The sequence below is a fragment of the Anomaloglossus baeobatrachus genome, chromosome 1, assembly GCF_048569485.1.
Source record: "Anomaloglossus baeobatrachus isolate aAnoBae1 chromosome 1, aAnoBae1.hap1, whole genome shotgun sequence".
Lineage (NCBI taxonomy): Eukaryota > Metazoa > Chordata > Amphibia > Anura > Aromobatidae > Anomaloglossus > Anomaloglossus baeobatrachus.
The window spans coordinates 647,847,853-647,860,800 of NC_134353.1; the positions used below are offsets into that span (position 1 = coordinate 647,847,853).

The following is a 12,948-nucleotide window of genomic DNA, read 5'->3' on the forward strand; positions in this document are numbered from 1 at the left end:
TATGTGTAATGCGGTTAATTTGTCTGTAATCTACGCACATTCTCATTGTACCATCTTTTTTCTTTACGAGCACTAGTGGAGCTGCCCAGGGGCTACAACTATCTCTGATAACCCCAGCCTCCTTCATTTCCCGTAACATTTCTTTGGCACGCTGATACTGTGCTGGGGGTACAGGGCGGTATCTCTCTTTAATGGGATGATGATCACCCGTGGGGATTTGATGTTAAACCCCTTTTACCTGCCCAAAATCTAGGGGGTGTTTGCTGAAGACCCGCTCGTACTCTTGTACCACCCGGTAAACCCCATGCTTTTGGTGTGTGGGGGTGGAGTCGGTGCCCACATGTAATTTTTGGCACCAGTCTTCCAGCTGTCCCTTGGAGCCATTGTCTTCCGCCTGGTCGGACGGGATCAAGGGTTCCACTGCTTTGATGGTATTGTTACTGACAGTGTACAGTTTTGCTACAGTGGTGTACCGGGGCAATTTGGCTTCCTCCTCCCCACAATTCAGAACACGGACGGGCACTCTTCCCTTGCGGACGTCTGCCAACCCTCTGGCTATCAGGACACCAGGCCTACTTTCTGAATACACAGGTTCCACCAGGGCCTGGTAATCTTGACCCTTGAGGCCTATTGCTGCCCGACACCATATCAACATTTCACTTTTGGGGGGAATTGCAATGGGGAGAGGGTCACTTACCCTTACACTGCCAATTTCTCCTCCGGCCAGCTCTACCTGCTGCCTCCTCATCAGGGCTCTGATCTCCCTCTATAGGGCACGCTGCTGCCCGGAGCTGGCACCTTCAGACGCCTGTTGCAACAAAATTATCACTTCGGCAAGACAATTTTCCATCACATTTGTACCAATGGTTAGCAGTGGGTTAGATTCCTTGCGATCAATATCTACAATTATCATCCCCTGACATGGCAATTCTACCCGCCCCACTTTAATGGTTACTTCCTTATACCCAATTTGAGGCAAGGGCTGACCATTACTGGCCACAATTGTTAAATCATCATCTGGGCCATGGTCAATGTCTGAATCAGCCCAATATCTTTTGTACAATTTATAAGGGATGGTTGTTACCTGGGACCCCGTATCCAGGAGGGCATTCAACGGGATCCCATCCAGCACAATAGGAAGGACCGGTCGTCCTCCCACATACTTGCTGCGGCTGGGGGTTGAGCCGGGCTTCCTTACACCTGGGGGTTGGCTCCTGGCCCCAGGCTCGGCCCATTTAAAGGACAGTGTCTTGCAATGTGGCCCGCCTGGCTGCAGCGGCGGCAGATCGGTTGTCCAGTTGAATCATACCAGTCTGTGTCTTTTCCTCGGGTCGGCAGTATCCTCCTATGTCGCATCCATGGGACGTCATCTGGGCTGGAGGCCAACTCGATTCTTGCAGGCGATGGGGTCACTTGTAGAGACTGCACGGTCTTGGCAAGGGCAGCTACAGTCTTGGTCAGCTCCTGGACCTGCTGTCTGAGCTCTGCAGTAGGATCTTTATCCAGGGTCTGCGCCTCAGCCCCCGCAGCGGCTCATGTTGCAGGCACCACCCCTGGGTACGTGATAGCAAGAGGCCGGAGGGGTACTGGGTCATTCGGTGTAGATTCTCTCAGTACCCGGATGGCCTGGTCCTTAAACTTTGCAAAGTCCAGAGCAGGGTTCTGCAGGACCATGATACGCAGCTGTGTTCTGTGGGCGTCTGACAGGAGCCCCTCTATGAACTGTTCAGTTAGGAGTTTGTCTTCTTCACGTACACTCTCTGGGTCCACCTGTTTAACTGCTCTCAGGGCCTCCTGCAAGTTTAAGGCATAGTCCCTTATGCTGTCTGTGGCCCGTTGTTTGCACCCAAAGAATCTCATCTTTATTTCTGCTGCGGTGCGGGTGTCAAAAGTACTCTTTAACTTGGCCAGTATCTGGGTTGCTGTCCTTTTATCTGTATCAGGCCAGGACTTCACTTCACGCTGGGCCGCGCCGGCTAGCTGCCCCATTAATATGCCCACCTTCTGGCTCTCAGTCAGCGGATACACTATGAACAAGCTGTGCAGTCTTTCTCTGAAATCGCTCAGGGTATGTGACTCCCCGGAGTACTGCGGCAGCCATTCTGCTTCCGGGATGTACGGCATTGTGATCGGCATTACCGGCGCTACAGCGGGGGCTGGGGCGACGGCGACTGGGATTGCATCGGCCGGTGCTGCTGCGTCTTGAGCTACCACAGCCACCTGCTCTCCCTCTGTGTCGGACATCTTCCTCCCCCTTAGTGAACCTCACCAGGCTCCGTTCACTTTTCAAAATCTCTTCTGGGTAGCGCGGGGTTAACGACCCTCTGCTCTGATGGCGCGCACCCTTCGCGCTCTTTTTCGGGCACGCCCCCCTTCTTCCTGCGCTCAGCGAGGCTAATGGTGGCGGCAGTTTTCAAACAGTAACACAGTCTTTTAGGCACAGTTTCTGCAGGTGCACAGTACCCGGTGGGACCGGGCACAAAATCCTGTTCGTGACGCCAAAGTTGACTCGCCCACCCCAGGGCTATGGGACACCCGGTGCCGGGCCGGACTAGTCTGGGGGTAGTCAGTGGTGGCGGGGCCCGACTCCGTGGCCCTGGTGGGTGTCAGTTAAATATGGCTGGTGACTTGGGGTTTGTGTTCGTGACGCCACCTGTGGTATGCGGCTATTAAGGACGCAGCTGCTGTGTAAGGCCTCAGGGGTGATGATATGGCAGCAATGGTGGTACTGCTCCCCACAGGTGGAGCGGTGCCCCGGGGACACTGTTGGTGCTCGTGAGAGTCTATGGTGTTGTGTGGATAACACGGTGCAGGGCCGATAGGCAATGAAAGAAACAGGCACAAACAACAGTCTCTTTACCTTCTCTTCTTTTACTTCACAAACGGTTAATCCTGGGAGACCGTTACAGGTGGTAGAGGGCTCCGGCCGGTCTGGAAGTAACGGAGATGTCGTTTTGGCCAGCTGAGTATGAGGCCTACTCCTGTTCTTTTCTTTACTGTGATAGGACCCTGCTCTCTGGATTTAGCAATGGCCCTCTTTCTGCTGGGACCAGTGGTATGTCCCTTTCCCTCTGTGGTAGGCTGCACAGACCCTCTCTGGTGCTTCTCTGCTGGAGTCCACACCGGGCCCTGATGATGCAGCTGTACCTTCGGGCTATTTATGGGCCAGGTGCTTGCAGCTCTCCTGCCCTTCGGATTCGGCTACCAGGGAGTATTTTAGGCCCTGGTGGCCACAGACTCCGATGTCCGAGTCTCTTCTGTGCCTCTCTGCTCCCCCTGCTTCACTGGGCCAAGCTGCTCTAGCTCTAGGCCCCAGTTCCACAGGACAGCACACTCTGCGTCTGCACTCTCTGCTTTCTCCTACAGACTGAACACTAACTCCTCCCTCAGGCCAGACTTAAGGAATGCTCCCTGGAACTCCAGGTTCAGAGCTCCCCCTGCTGGCCTGAGGGAGAACTGCGTTGGATGTTAAACTTACTGGCCAATAGACCTCCCAATTACCTCCAGGCTCAGCATTAACCCTTTGGAGGGGCAATGCTGTTGTGGCGACCAAGTCCTGGGGCGCCACAAGTACATCTAAGGACAGACCTATTGGTGCATCCTGTGCGGCTGCACTGGGTCCCAGATGTAAGGGGCCCATTACCACATCCAAAGCAGGTGGAATTGTGCATTATGAAAAAATCTTCAGCTACAAGGGGCCATATATTGTTCTTGCAGAGGCCTCTTCTGTCTGTGTCCGCCAGTGAGTACAGCATCTGACCTGTGACCACAGTTTGCTCTATATTATTCATGCTGCTCCCCTAAATGTTCCACTAATGTTTCTTAATCCAGTTCCAGAAATAACTGGAAAGAATTCCATCTTTACTCATTGCTTGTGTAAAAGGAAGCAGAGGATCCGAATCTCAATCAGAAAATCTGTTCTCTGACTTATGTAAAAAATAATATGGAATTAAATGGGATGTTCGGTCAAAATCCACAAGTCAGCCATCACTCTGTGCCCCTCTATGTGACTGCAGACTTGTAAGTCCTCACATCGCACACATTGTGCTCTTTATTCGCCGGTGTCAAAGCCGGGAATGGCGGTCACATGGCCGCTAGTATGCGATAGTCATACTCACGGCCAGAATCCTACAGCTGTTTCCAGCCTCACTCAATACACTTGCATTCAGTGCGTCTGGTTGGATTCTGGCCGGGAATATGTATATCATATACTCACTGCCTCGTGACTGATACCAGAGAATCCTCACAGTGTATGTGATGGGAGGACTCACAAGTCTGCAGTCACATAGAGGGACACAGAGTAACTGCAGACTTGTCGTATTAGACCAGACAAACCCTTTAAATTATTTTTATTTTTTTAACATGAACTTGTAGCCCAAACTGTGCGGTCTCCCAGGCTGCTGGCAGAGACAGCTTAGCATCGGGAGGAGCACAAGGGCAGTGGAGATGGCTGGAATCAGGACCTAAATATGAGCGCCAGCTATCTGGACAGCTACAGTGCAGTGCTTACAAGTTCAATAGAAAGAAATTCTAAGAGCTGCTCTCATTGCCTGGACCAGCCACCTCTGATTTAATGCAGCAGTGGCCAGTAATTTAGTAAATTACAGAATTCATAATCCCTCCATTATTGAGAACATAGCGGATTTTTAACAAGAAAAATGCAAAGTTGATTGTTTACAAGTACTTTACAATTTTAGCCATTTCTCATGTCCGTTCATAGGCGTTCCCTGCACAGTGATGCTCCTGGCCTGTGTGTTCAGGGAACCGCAGCAGTCTCATTCACTCTAATGGTGTGTTTCCCTCTCAGACCATCAGTGCGTTCCACCCTCGGACCACCAGACTGTCTCATGCTCGAACTACAGGGCTGTTCCACTGTCGGACCACCAGTCTGTCTCACTTTCGGATGACCAGTCTGTCCCACTCTCGAACCACCAGTTTGTCCCACTCTCGGACCGCCACTCTGTCCCACTCTCGGACCGCCACTCTGTCCCACTCTCGGACCGCCACTCTGTCCCACCAGTCTGTCCCACTCTCGGACCGCCACTCTGTCTCACTCTCGGACCGCCACTCTGTCTCACTCTCGGACCGCCACTCTGTCTCACTCTCGGACCGCCACTCTGTCTCACTCTCGGACCGCCACTCTGTCTCACTCTCGGACCGCCACTCTGTCTCACTCTCGGACCGCCACTCTGTCTCACTCTCGGACCGCCACTCTGTCTCACTCTCGGACCGCCACTCTGTCTCACTCTCGGACCGCCACTCTGTCTCACTCTCGGACCGCCACTCTGTCCCACTCTCGGACCGCCACTCTGTCCCACTCTCGGACCGCCACTCTGTCCCACTCTCGGACCGCCACTCTGTCCCACACTCGGACCGCCACTCTGTCCCACACTCGGACCGCCACTCTGTCCCACACTCGGACCGCCACTCTGTCCCACACTCGGACCGCCACTCTGTCCCACTCTCGGACCGCCACTCTGTCCCACTCTCGGACCGCCACTCTGTCCCACTCTCGGACCGCCACTCTGTCCCACTCTCGGACCGCCACTCTGTCCCACTCTCGGACCGCCACTCTGTCCCACTCTCGGATGACCACAGTCTGTCTCACTTTCAGATGACCAGTCTGTCCCACTCTCGGACCACCAGTCTGTCCCACTCTCGGACCACCAGTCTGTCCCACTCTCGGACCACCAGTCTGTCCCACTCTCGGACCACCAGTCTGTCCCACTCTCGGACCACCAGTCTGTCCCACTCTCGGACCGCCACTCTGTCCCACTCTCGGACCGCCACTCTGTCCCACCAGTCTGTCTCACTTTCGGATGACCAGTCTGTCCCACTCTGCCGTCCCACTCTCGGACCACCAGCCTGCCCCACTCTCGGACCACCAGCCTGCCCCACTCTCGGACCACCAGCCTGCCCCACTCTCAGTACATCCCACTCTCAGACATCAGTTTATCCCTGAGCTTTCAATAACCCCTAAACACTTCTATAACAATCAGAGGTGACAGTAACTCGCTGGCAGTGCCACCCTTGTAAGGGGAGGTGAGGTGGGCATCCATGGTGCAGCCTCACAGCTACAAGATAAAGGTCACCCAGCACGGTCAGGCGTTGTGGGTGCCCGTTTTCCGTCCATGATCTGGGCACGTACAGTCGTCTCCCTCCCCGCCCGCCTTTATATAAGCACAGAACCGGCCATTCACGAGGAAGAACCGGTTCATCCCGTCCGCTCAGCCCTGATCACCTCCGGCACACGGCTGTGTGGGCACTCCAGCAGCGATAGGGTTAATAAAGGCGGGTGGGAGGCGGAAGAAGTGGCTCCGCCCACATCCTCGCAGCCGTTCCCACCCGGGCCCAGGCCAGTACAGCAGCCGTGAGTATGGACGGTGCCGCGGTGCCCCGGGACAGAATGGAGGGCGACGAGGAAGAAGAAGGCACCCCGTTTAACCCCTTCCTGCACGAATTTCATCCTGAGGGGTTCTGGCAGAAATTAAGGGTGAGCTGAAATAAGAAAAGAGGATGTGAGGGGTCACCTGAAAAACCTGGGGAGAGGGAATGGGGGAATTGTGGCACTGACACGGGTGGAAAGTTCTGCAGTGGGTGGGAGAGAGGCAATGCAGAAGCCCTAGGGAAGAGCAGCGAGAAGGCTTGTGTGTGAGCAGAGATGTACCACTGAGGCCAACGGGGTCTGCCCCCACTGAGGCCAACGGGGTCTGCCCCCACTGAGCCCAACGGGGTCTGCCCCCACTGAGCCCAACGGGGTCTGCCCCCACTGAGCCCAACGGGGTCTGCCCCCACTGAGCCCAACGGGGGTCTGCCCCCACTGAGCCCAACGGGGGTCTGCCCCCACTGAGCCCAACGGGGTCTGCCCCCACTGAGCCCAACGGGGTCTGCCCCGCGGAGGCCGGCGGCGTTGTGCCCCCACTGAGCCCGGCGGCGTTGTGCCCCGCGGAGGCCGGCGGCGTTGTGCCCCGCGGAGGCCGGCGGCGTTGTGCCCCGCGGAGGCCGGCGGCGTTGTGCCCTGCGGAGGCCGGCAGGGTCTCCATTTTGTCTGTGTGTGTCTGGATCAGGGGGTGGGCTGACCTCTAGAGGTCTGTAGAAGAGGGGCTCACTCATGGCTAGCTAATCATTCCAGGCTTCCATAGCAACCAATCACATCACTGCTTTTATCTTTGAACCTGCCCAGGAGAAGAGCAAGCTGGGATCTGATTGGTAGTGAGGGCTGCTGCTCCCTCTGGAGCTATGCAGAACATGTGAGGAGATTTGGATCATGTGGCCTGCATGTGTTTACATTGTATGAAATGGGCTTCTGTGTAGCCATGACGGTCCGGGCTGTGTATAGCGCCTTGTCAGTGACAGATTTAGGTCAGCGCTGGCTATAATGTCACTTTGTATCAGCGCAGCCTTCTCTGTGTGCTCACCTTATACATGGCCTTTTGCCCACAAGTCTGTGACAAGACAGCAGTGTGAGAGTCTGGGTAACAGGCCTAACCACACTAACTGCTAATTAGTAACCACGGAAACATGGCCATTTCTGGCGTGTAACAGCTCTGCTTATACAACAGCAGTGTATACAGCGCTGCTGACAGGCAGACATTGACCACATGTGTATATGTGCTATATATAAATGTGTATCCGGGCCCATCCATCATCTATTGTACACATCGCTCCCTGTAGACCTATCTGCCAGTAATATACTGGATCTATGCCCCATTTATAAGAGATGTGTGCAGGCCGGAATGAAATGTATAGTATCGGCATTATGTATCCACGTATACATTATTAATATCGCCTTTTCATCGGATCACTCTGCAGATCACAATTGTGCTATTAATAGTCTCCCGTGTCGGGTCCGCTTACGTTAGAGGTCAGCCCTGGGTATGGCAGGACTTTCTGACGGTTCCTAAGACAGCCTGTTATCTGGGGATAAAATGCCAGAAAGACACAGTATAAAACCAGGGGCTAATTGAACTGTAACGTGTATTGTAGGGCATTTTCAAGTCTTATATTGAAGATTATAGATAAACCCCTTACCTATAGTACGCATATAGCAGAGCAGCACGGTTGCTTTGCAGCGCTGGAGACCAGGGGGTTAAAATCCCACCAAGGACAGCATCTGCACGAGTGGAGTTTGTATGTTCTCGCAGTGTTTGTGTGGGTTTCCTCTGGGTTCTCCAGTTTCCTTCCACACTCCATAGAAGCACTGATGGGGATATTAGATTGTGAGCCCCAATGGGGACAGAGATAATGTATGTAAAGCTCTGCAGAATATGATGACACAATAAGTAAGCAAAATAAATGCTGCAAGTGGATCCACTACTGACCAGAGGCTTACCGCCAAAACACATTTTATGTTGGGTGTTGCATAGTGAATTGACAAGGTAAAACCAGTTAAAAACACTGAAAAAAGTGTTTGTTTTTTTTTTTTTTTAGAAAAATGTTATGCAAGAATCCGATGCTTTACAATAGTTATTGTGCTTTGTTTTATAACACTAATGGATTGCAGGGCCGTCCGGAACGTCTTGCTTCATTGGAGCTCAGTTTATTTTTCTATATACAGTGCTAGGAATCATTGCATAGCACTTGTGTTAGCCATTAAGTATTGGAAAGTAGAGGTATACAGATGAAACCTATTGCTGCAGATATACTAATGAAAATGCACCACTGATATTACCCTGTTACAGGCATCATCTTTCAGGAGCTGAGCTTGTACCATACAGATGCAAAAATGAAATCTGTCCTTATTAGTGACAAGCAAAAGGGTAACAATGTTTTTACTTTTGACTTTCAACCTCCATATCTCACCATCTACTACTACATAAATTTGACTTGCAACTATTCAGCACATGATTAGCTATGCAGATTGTCGTGTCACTGCATTGTTAGTTTTTTGTTCCTGGTGTTTGTATTTTTCTTTTTCTCCATGTATGCTACAAATTACAACCTGTTCTCACATTCCCTAATAGCTCAGTGTGTTATTAGGTTGATTACTAAGCAAAAGGTCACTGGATTGAATCAAAAATTTCCCAAGAAAAGCAAAACAGCATCATCCAGCTCATCGATAGTGGTTTCTCGGCCAAGAAAATTGTCAAACTGCATCTTATGAGTGCCATAACAGTTGGAAGGATTAGAAATTAAGTCCATTCTTCCGACAAGAGGTGGATATCGAGGCAGAATATTGGAGTCAATAAGTCGGTTCATCACAAGGCCTATCAGTTCCGACGTGACAAACACTGCAGTGGAGGTAGCTTGTATGCTTCGTAATAGAGAAGTCACAGACGTCCATGCAAGCACTGTGCGACGCATATTACACAAGTCTGGAATGGTGGCCCAAAAAAAGATGAAGCAGCCTTGACTTCAATATAATTATAAGAAGCTTTGGCTCGAGTTTGCAAAAAAATTATGAAAAGTGGACAGTAGAAGATGGGAAACGGGTGATTTGGAGCGATGAGACGAAAGTCAATAGACTAGACTGTGATGGGTGTGAATGAGGCTAATGGATCGAGAAATTGAAGGAACTGTCATGTTCGGTGGAGGAAGCCCGATATGTGGTTGTTTCATAGCCAAAGGCGTTAGACGCTTGACCAGGATCGATGGTGGTCTCAATGCTGAGCTATATGTGGAGTATCCTAAAAGACAAGTTACTTAATACAGTCGAGTACTATGAGTATGAAAAGGACAACATAGGGTGTTCCAGCAGGACAACAACCCGAAGCATACGTCAAGTTTGGTGAAGAAATAGTTCAGTGACAATGACGTAGAGGTGCTGGATTGTCCCCCACAGTCCTCACACCTCAACTCAATTGAATACTTGTGGGTAGAGTTGAAGAAAAAGCTGTATACATACCCAAGTGAGTTTTTTTAATATGGATTTATAAATAAAAGTGACATTTTTAATGAAGACATTTTTCCGTGACTTGATTGCTGGATTTCCTTTCAAAATTATACCCAAGTGAGTTGACCAGTATGCACCAACATTGGGAATATGTAAACGAGACCTGGGAACAGACTTTGGTCTAGACTTGCTGAATCTGACTGCAGTATTCAGGCAGTGTTGAAAGCCAAAGGTGGATTTACAAAATACTAACAAGATAATAAACATGTAAATTTAGATTTTTAGGAGCAAAATAGTAACAATGCAGTGATACGACAAGAATCTGCTTAACTAATTATATGTCAAATAGTTGCATGTCAAATATATGTATGAGATAGCCAAGATGATAGTTTATAAAATGAAGAAAGTCTCACGCTCAAAGCTGTAGTGGATATGAAATATGGAGCCTGATAGAAGTTCAAAACATTGTAAGGGCTCATGCGCACGTAACTGCTGAATATTCTGCCGCGATTTGACAGCACATGTGCGCTTCAAATCGCTGCAGAAACACTGCATAATGGATGCAGTTTTTTTTTTTTATGTAGAAAAAAGCCGATTTCATGCGCTCTGGCTGCTGCCCCCACCGTAGACAGAGTGGCAGCTGCATCCAGAAAGCACAAATAATTGACATGCTGCTTTTATGAACACACGGATTTGGGTCAAAATTTAAGCACCCAAATCGCTGCGTTCATAAAAGCAACATGCGCACGTATCATGCACAATCTTCATAGATTATGCATTTACGCTGCAGTGCTATACGCAGCATAAATGCATGCAATTACGCAACGTGCGCACGAGCCCTTACTCTTTTGTTTGTTTGAGTGTGCGTGTGTGTAATTAATATTATAGGCAGGAAAATAAGTAATTGATACACTGCTGGGCTTGCAAGTCTTCCCACCTACAAAGAATGGAGAGGTCTATAATTTTCATCATAGGTATACTTCTCTGTGACAGACAGAATCCTCCCCCCTCCACCCCCCGCCAAAAAAAAATCAGAAAATCACATTGCATAATTTTTAAATAATGAATTTGCATTTTATTGCATGAAATAAGTTGTTGTTTTTTTTTTGATACAATGTAATATTTGGTGCAGAAACGTTTGTTTACAATTACAGGGTTCAGTTGTTTCCTGTAGTGCTTGACCAAGTTTGCACACACTGCTGCAGGGATTTTGTCGCACTTCTTTTATACAGATTTTTCAGGTTTCGGGGCTGTCGCTGGGCAACATGGAGTTTCAGCTCTCTCTAAAGTTAAGTTCAGGTCTGGAGAATGACTAGGCCACTGCAGGACCTTGGAATGCTTTTTATGGAGCCACTCCTTAGTTACCCTGGCTTTGTGTTTCGGGTCATTGTCATGCTGGAAGACCCAGCGACGACCATCTTCAATGCTCTTACTGAGGGAAGTTGGTTGTTGGCCAAGATCTCGCAATACATGACCCCATCCATCCTCCCTTCAATACGGTACAGTCGTCCTGTCCCCTATGCAGAAAAGCACCCCCAAAGTATATTTCCAACCCAATGCTTCATAGTTGGAACAGTGTTCTTGTGGTTATACTTCTTCTTCTTCCTTCAAACACGGTGAGTAGAGTTGATAAGTCCAAAGTAGAACTTTTTTGTATCTGACCTTCTCCCATGCCTCCTCTGGATCATCAAGATGGTCATTGACAAGCTTCAAATGGGCCTGGACATGTGCTGGAGTAAGCAGGGGGACCTTGCGTGCCCAGTAGGATTTTCATACATGGTGGCAGTGTGTTAGTGTTGGTAATGTTTGAGACTGTGGTACCAGCTCTTTCAGGTAATTGATAAAGTCCTCCCATGTTGTTCTGGCTGATTCCTGATCTTTCTCAGAATCATCCTTACCTTGAGGCGAGATCTTGCATGTAATCCCAAACCAAGTAAGATTGACAGTCCTCTTTTTTTTGTTTCTTCCATTTTCTAATAATTGCACCAACAGTTGTTGCCTTCTCACTAAGCTGCTTGCCTATTGTCCTGTAACCCATCTCAGCCTTCTGCAGGTCTACAATATTGTCCCTGAAGTCCTTAGAGAGTTCTTTGGTCTTTGCCATGATGGAGAGATTGGAGTGTGATTGAGTGTGTGGAAAGGTGTCTTTTATACATGGTAACAAGTTCACACAAGTGCAATTAATACAGGTAATGAGTGCAGAGTAGGAGGGCTTCTTAAAGAAGAAATAAGGGTATGTTGCCCACGATCAGGACTCACTGCATCCTGACCTGCAGTGCCATGTCTCCTCAGCAGCAGACCGCAGCTGCTTGTACCCACGATCAGGGTTCTGTGCGCTGCGGTCTCTCGCTTGTGTTGTGTTTTTTTTTTTTTTTTTTTTTTTTTTTTTCCTACGGAGCACGCATTTGAAACAGCAGGAAACAATTGACATGCTGCAGTCTGGAAAGACGCACCACAGGTCAGTGTTTGCTGCAGAAAAAACAAGCACAGTGGGCTCGGGATTTCTATGAATACCGTCCACTATGCTTGAACTGTACACCACAGCGTTTAGGACGCAATCGAAGCACGCTACGTCCAAAATGCTGCAAACCCTGATTGTGGGCACATACCCTAACAGGTCTGTGAGAGGCAGAGTTCATGCTGGTTGGTCAGTGATCAAATATTCATTTCATGCAAATGTATGTATGTATGTATGTATGTGTGTGTACAGGTGACGGCGCTGTTTAGGTCCACTCTGCAACTGAGCACATTCGTCTGGCATCGGACACCGCTAATTGGGAGTGTCGTACCCCCACCCATTTGATATTGATGACCTATGTTAAATGGAACCTGTCAGGTCCCCTATGCCCTTCTACCCACCAGCATTAATCTGATTTCCAAGAGCCGGTGTCATCACCAGCTACTGTAAGGCTATGTGCCCACGCTGCGGATTTTGCCGCGGATTTGCCGCGGATTTCCCGAAAATCTGCAGCAGCGGCACTTCCAAGCCATTTCAATGGCATTTTGGAAATGCTGTGTCCATGCTGCGGATTTTTCCGCTGCGGATTTGCCGCGGATTTTGATCCGGAAAAATCTGCAGCATGTCAATTGTTTGGTACAGATTTGGTGCGGATTTT

At 49.7% G+C, this 12,948-nt stretch overlaps 1 protein-coding gene across 1 annotated transcript in view; it reads left to right on the forward strand.

Annotated features, from left to right (window-relative positions):
* Positions 1-6,258: 6,258 nt before the first annotated feature.
* LPCAT4 (lysophosphatidylcholine acyltransferase 4) overlaps positions 6,259-12,948 on the forward strand; it is a 57,124-nt gene continuing 50,434 nt past the window's right edge. The window contains exon 1 of the mRNA XM_075319788.1: positions 6,259-6,493. Coding sequence (XP_075175903.1) covers positions 6,377-6,493 — 117 coding nt within the window. The 5' untranslated portion in view covers positions 6,259-6,376. The remainder of the gene's footprint in view (positions 6,494-12,948) is intronic.